General features: G+C 59.2%; 1 protein-coding gene across 1 annotated transcript in view; it reads left to right on the top strand.

Annotated features, from left to right (window-relative positions):
* The window catches only part of MLXIP (MLX interacting protein), a gene marked incomplete at its 5' end in the record, with an annotated part of 57263 nt that overhangs the window by 46680 nt on the left and 4176 nt on the right, over nucleotides 1-6407 (top strand). The window contains 7 exons of the mRNA XM_010841422.1: nucleotides 1-159; nucleotides 775-864; nucleotides 1676-1767; nucleotides 2769-3435; nucleotides 3882-4003; nucleotides 4104-4308; nucleotides 5823-5966. Of these exons, the coding sequence (XP_010839724.1) occupies nucleotides 1-159; nucleotides 775-864; nucleotides 1676-1767; nucleotides 2769-3435; nucleotides 3882-4003; nucleotides 4104-4308; nucleotides 5823-5966 (1479 nt within the window). The remainder of the gene's footprint in view (nucleotides 160-774; nucleotides 865-1675; nucleotides 1768-2768; nucleotides 3436-3881; nucleotides 4004-4103; nucleotides 4309-5822; nucleotides 5967-6407) is intronic.

Genomic DNA, 6407 nt, shown 5'->3' with positions numbered 1-6407 from the left:
TTTACTGGCACAAGCACCGGGACGGCTGGAAGACGCCAGTCCCCATGGAGGAGGACACGCTGCTGGACACGGACATGCTCATGTCAGAGTTCAGCGACACCCTCTTCTCCACACTCTCCTCCCACCCGCCCGTGGCCTGGCCCAACCCCCGTGAAATAGGTAACCCGCCCCCAGACCCTTGATGGAAAAGGGTACCATCTCCACCCCAGGAGGAGTCCCCAGGGCAGGCTCCTCTTTGGGTCCATCCCTGAGCCTCTGTCGCTTGTTTGGGGGGAGTGCTGAGGAGAAGGCGTGGCCGACCTTGCTGTGTGGGGGCCCCATCGAGCCTATGGTGCCGCTGCCAGGGAACAGTGGGGGGTTTGGTCTGAACGACTTCACATTTCTGATCCTGTCCCCTCACCTGAGGACATGGGCCTGGGGCCAGTGACAGGGCCTGAGACTCACTCTCGAGAAAATCACATGCACTCCAGTTGTTTGGCCTCTCACCTCAGAGCTTGCAGCCATCCAGTTAACCCTCCGGGAGGAGCCCACAGATGAAGTCAGCACTGAGGGGTCTCTGCAGAGCTGTTCACAGCACAGCGTCTGCTCCCAGATACTCACTCAGTTTACCTTTCCCCTCTGAGGGTGGAGAATGCCCATGAACCCCCCCCGAGAAATCCTAGCCCAGGAGAATGCGAGTAGGGCCAGGGAGATCCAATCTGGTCCCCTCATACATTCCCACAACATGGACTGAGAAGGTCAGACAATCCCTCTGTCTCCTTTTTATTCTAACAGCGCACCTGGGAAACGCAGACATGATTCAACCTGGGCTGATTCCTTTGCAGCCCAACCTGGACTTCATGGACACCTTTGAGCCCTTCCAGGGTGAGGACTTGGGGCAGAGAGAGAGCTTGCGTCTCCCTTTGCCCAGGACAGAGTGGGCCGGGCTTCCCTTTCATAGAGGGGAACTGTTAGAATGGGCCAGGAAGCGGTCTTAGAATTCGTCCAAAGCTTGCTTTTTTTTGGTAGTAGCTGCAAGGCAATGGAACCCCACTCCAGTACTTTTGCCTGGAAAATCCCATGAACGGAGGAGCCTGGTAGGCTGCAGTCCATGGGGTTGCTAGAGCCGGACACGACTGAGCGACTTCACTTTCACTTTTCACTTTCATGCATTGGAGAAGGAAATGGCAACCCACTCCAGTGTTCTTGCCTGGAGAATCCCAAGGACAGGGGAGCCTGGTGGGCTGCCGTCTATGGGGTCGCACAGAGTCGGACACGACTGAAGCGACTTAGCAGCAGCAGCAGCAGCAGCAAGGCCTGCAAGTGTTTCTCAGCCTGCGCGTCCCAGAGCCCCAGGTTCAGCCTTGACTGCAAGCAGTTCCCCCTCTGGGCAACAGGGGGCGCTGGCGACACAGCTGCCGCCTTGCGGTTCCCTGCAGTTATAAATGATCCTCGAACTCCCGCAATCCTTAAACACCGAGGCCTGGGGCTGTTTCAGAGCCCACACTGGTTGCCAGCATGTACAACTCCAATCAGAGGGCCTGTTTCAGCAGAGTTACCTCGGTGCGGGGGGAGGGGTGCCCTCTGGCCATGGCATTCCTCTGGGTAAGGTGGGGTTCAGTGCCCAGTTTGTTTGGATCTTAATTCAGTCAAATGGCAGGCACAGAGCTCACAGGCCCCCGATGTTGTCTTTCAGACCTTTTCTCTTCCAGCCGCTCCATTTTTGGCTCCATGCTGCCTGCACCCACCTCAACGCCTGCACCAGATCCCAACAGCCCACCTGCTCAGGTAGAGGGAACTTGGGGAAAGGGAAAGGGCACCGGGCTTCCAGTCATTAGACCTCTGCAGCAAAGTGCTAGGGGTTGCTCGATCCGGTGCTGGACTCACACATAATGTGTAGAGAAGTTATTCTAGCCCTCCTAGAGAGCGTCTGTAGGTGTCCACAAGGTGGGAGACAGTCTCAGTAAATGCATGCTCCCCCCTAAGGCCCCAGATAACCTGTGTGTGGCGAGCTTCGTCTTGACCAGTTAAGAAAGAACCAGTGAAATTATCTTTCAATTAAAAATAAATAACTTTTTTTTTGAAAAAGAAAGGACCAGTGAGATAGCAAAGAAAAATGTGGTTGCTAAGAAGTTCCTCGTATTTCTTTTCGTTTTTGCTACGCACTCAGCACAAGTTGGCTACCAGGAGCTGGGGCTGCTGAGCTGAGGGAGGCCCGGCTGGTTGCCCTTAAGAGGCTCTCAGTTAGTATCCAGTTAGTGTGCCCTGGCCCCCGCTTCTTCCATCTGGCTCAGGGAAGAGCTTCTTCTATGGTGACCGACAGCCGAACAATTGATTCCTTATAGCATTTCCCTTTTAGGAAGACGTGACCTCCCTAGAAGGTGATATGAGACAGTGTCCTGGGGGAGCCTCCTGAGCAGCTGCTAGCCAGGCTGCCCCTGCTCTGTAACAGAAGATAGCAGGGACTTTGGGGGGACCCCGCCGGACTCCAGGAACAGGATATCCCCAGGCTGTGAGCCAAGTGTGTGCAGTCACTGTGTCTGAGCCCTGTGTTATCACTGAGTCCCCAAAGGAAACAAGACCCCTGCTGGCATCCGGGGAGACCCAGCTCCATGTCCCCCAGATTAGGAGTCCCGGGCCTGGGAGATGTCGCCTCTGTCCCTTCTGCCCGGGGCTGGGTCCCAGGCACACGGTGTACGTGTCGGGCTCCGTGGCGTGTAGCGCTGGAGAGTGGCGGCGAGCTGTGTGACTGTAGCATTCGTTGCTCACTTCTTCTCTTCCTTCCTCAGGAGAGCATCCTGCCAACCACTGCTCTCCCTACCGATCTCCCCACCGCAAGCCTCCCCGACAGCTTCATCGCACCCCCCGCAGCCGCTGCCCTGGACCCCACGAGTGGGCAGGGCTGTGAACACCCGCCCCAGCCTGGGGACCCTTTCATGCAGCCGGCAGACCTGGGTCCCTCAGCACCGCCCCTGAGTGGCCCCCAGCCGTACCTGCCCGTGTTCACCTTGCCTTTGCTCTCGCCCAGCCCTGCCCCGCCACCTCCTTCCCCCGTCTTGCCATTAGGGCCCCCTCACGCCACTGCCCTGAACCCCCCAACTCCCCCCACCTTCCTGCAGCCCCAGAAGTTTGCCGAAGCTGGCAAGTCGCCCTCCGTCATCACCCACACGGCCTCCGCCACCCTCACCCACGACGCCTCTGCCACCACCTTCAGCCAGAGCCAGGGCCTCATTATCACCACGCGCTATCCGCCCCCCTCCGGGTCCCCCTACGGCCTGGCGCTGTCTCCCGTCACCCGGCCGCCAACCGTCGGGCCTCCCCAACCCCGTTTGACTTTTGTGCATCCCAAGCCTGTCTCCTTGTCTGGGGGGAGGCACAAGCAGCCCCCCAAAATAGTGCCTGCTCCCAAACCAGAGCCGGTGTCTGTGGTGTTGAAGAACGCTTGCCTCACCCCAGGTGAGTCAGGTGGGGGAAGGCAAGTGTGACCCCCCCACCCACCCCCAGGACATTTCCTGTCCCTGAGGCTGACAAACTCGTGACACACACATGTCATGATCTTGGAAGCAGAAGGTTGTAAAAGACGATGTGTGTAGATCGAGTCTGTTTTCTATTCTGTGGTGTTCTTCCAGTCTCAACCCAGTGTGGGAAAAAACGTGGCCCTGGTCATCTCTTGCCTGGGTCTGTAATCTGTCCCCACCAAGGAGAAGTTGCAAAAATCTAGCATTGTCTCTCCATGCCCTACAGTGAGGGGTGGCGTCTCAGTGGCAGCAGAGGGGTCGTGTGCTGCTCCTGAGGCTCCCCCCGCCCAGCCCCCATGCGGCCTGGCTGGCCCAGGTTCAGTACCCGTGTCAGGAGCAGGCGCACAGCTGGGCCTCCACCCTCACCTCCCCTTGTTCCAGCAGCTGCCTTCCCAGGCCAGCCGCAGGCAGTGATCATGACGTCAGGCCCTCTGAAGAGAGAAGGGATGCTGGCTTCCACCGTGTCCCAGTCCAACGTGGTCCTCACGCCTGCTGCCCTCACCAGGGTGAGTGGCCGAGACAGGCCCTCAACATCTTATGATCCCAGGTGGCCCTCACGCGGCCTAGCTGTGCTCGGAGTGACCTCCCTCCTCCACGTCCCCTTAGGCTCCTGGAGTCGCAGAGTTCCCCAGCAGCATCCTGGTGACCGACCTCGGCCCTGGCCCGGGTAGCCAGCATGCCCCCGTGTCCCGGCTTTTCCCTCCCGACTCCCTGGTGAAGGGCGAGCAGGGCCCGCTGCACGGGGGCATTGCCCAGGTCCCTGCCACAGGCGCCGGTGACTCAGCTCTCCGCTTGGACCGCTTGGGACCGCGTGAGTGGAGTAGGGGGCCCACTGCTGGACCGGGGAGGCTGCCGCGGGTACCTGGGTGGAGCCTGGGCTGCCAGGCCGGGCGGTGAGGGATCCAAAACTGCCGGTGGCCTAGGCTAAGTGCAGGATCAACGAGGGATAGCCGCTAGCACCTTGTGGTGCCAGCAGCTCGTGTGCTCATGGGGACACCACTCAGCCTCCTTCAGAAGAGCCTGGCTCTGATGGGGACGTCCCTGTTGGTCTGGGGGTCGAGACTCTGTGCTGCCACTGCAGAGAGTGCAGGTTAGATACCTGGTCAGAGAACTAAGATTCCACATGCCATGCCAAGAAAGATTTAAAAAATTTTTTTAAAAGACCAGGCTCTGAGCTGCCAGTCCTGATCCACAAGAGGGCCTGGGCGGTCCTCGTTGACAGTTTTCAGAAACTGCAAGCCTGTGGTTGCTGTGGCCGCGGGAGCCCCCAGCCTGTCTGGGTTTGGCTGGTTGTCCCTGGCCTGTGTGCTGGCAGCATACCTCGGGAGCCCCCTTCCTGCCTCCCCGGCTTGGACTTCGGTTGGTGAGACGGCCGGGGTAGGACTGATGTTGCCCAGGGAGGTCTGAGAGGTCTGGGAAATGATGTTCCCAAGACTCTGCTGCTGGTGGGGGCAGGCAGGGGGCGTTGGGGAGGGGTGGAGCCAGATGCCACCTCAGAGAGGGAGACCAGAGTGTCTTCCTGTCTTAGATACAACCAGCGTGGCTAAGCCCTCTGCCGAAGCATCTTTCTAAAGTGGAGAGGAGAACATGATGAGCGGGGAGCTAGCTCTCTGCTTACAGGGATCAGACAGGGACTCGTCCGAGGACAGGTTTTAAAGAATGAGGACCCTTGTCCGGGAAAATACAGACGCGGACTGGCTGTGGGTTGGGCCTGAAATGCCATGTGGGGGCTCGGGAAAACGTCACCTTGTCCACTGAGGCGGATCACCAGAGGTTAGAGCCGTGCTGGAGGCTTGAGAGCAGGGTAGGGAGGAGAGCAGCGTCAAGGGGACAGAGCCTCAGGCATCCGCGTCAGTGCTGTGAGGCGGGGCTGGGAAGGGCTTCCTGGGCGCAGCTCCTGAGCTGGGGCCACAGGCTTCCTCCACGGAGTTATTTGTGGATACAAGAGCTCATTTGTTTTCCTAATTAAAAGATTTCTGGGGTGGGTAAAATTGAAAAAAGTATAAGAAAACACACACGTAGAGTTCAAAGAACAGGTAGCTTAAGTACTTGCCACCCAGGGTGAGCACCAGAGCCTTGCAGACGTGGAGGGGCCCCTGGTGCTCTGGGAGGTGGGCCTCTCTCTTTTCCTAGACCTGTGACCGCTGCACCCGGCAGGCCTAGCCAGGACCACCCCGCTGCCCCCCGCCCCCAGATGCTGGCAAGGATTTGCCTAGTTTTTGCTCTGGGCTGCCATGAGAGGTTGAGGGTGGGTTTCCCTTTGTGGGTGAGTCCCCATGCGGCTGGCACAGCCTGGTCCCTAAGGGGAATCTCTGCTCTTCCCAGGTCGGGACTGCCCGAACTCAGGGCAGGCCTCCCCGTGCGCGTCCGAGCAGAGCCCTAGTCCTCAGTCCCCCCAGAACAACTGCTCAGGGAAATCGCCTGCAGACCCCAAAAACGTGGCTGTTTTAAAGGTACCTCTTGGGTCTTGATCCCCTCGGAAGGCTGGGGAAGCAGGGAGAAGCGTATCCAGGGGCCATGGGGACAGCTGCGTCCCTGCTGGAGACATACTGGGAAGCCCCATGGGCTTGACAGGGGTCCCACACCTGAAATGGGGACATTCACCACTTTGCCCTTGAGCATGTTGGCTCCTCCCCGCCCCACCTGCCCCCAGCCTTGAGGTGACAGTGGCCCCGAGCTCTGTGGAGCAGGGGCTGGCAGCTGCCACAACCGGGTCTGAGGTGTGGGGGTGGCCAGGAAGGGCCGGATCTGCAGCACCAGGCCCTCGCTGTGCTCTGTTCTGTAGGGATGGTTTTCTAGCCCCATCTTGTCCCCTCCTGGCTCCTCCTGGAGCCTCTTAGCTCCCTGTCACCCACTCCTTCCACATAGCTCTCTATAGAGAATCTGAGCAGCAGGTGGGGATGGGGGGGC

This window comes from Bison bison, unplaced genomic scaffold (assembly GCF_000754665.1).
Source record: "Bison bison bison isolate TAMUID 2011002044 unplaced genomic scaffold, Bison_UMD1.0 scf7180017864160, whole genome shotgun sequence".
NCBI classification, from domain to species: domain Eukaryota; kingdom Metazoa; phylum Chordata; class Mammalia; order Artiodactyla; family Bovidae; genus Bison; species Bison bison.
The sequence above is the reverse complement of the archived record's forward strand: the minus strand, read 5'-3'. Positions and strand labels throughout refer to the sequence as shown.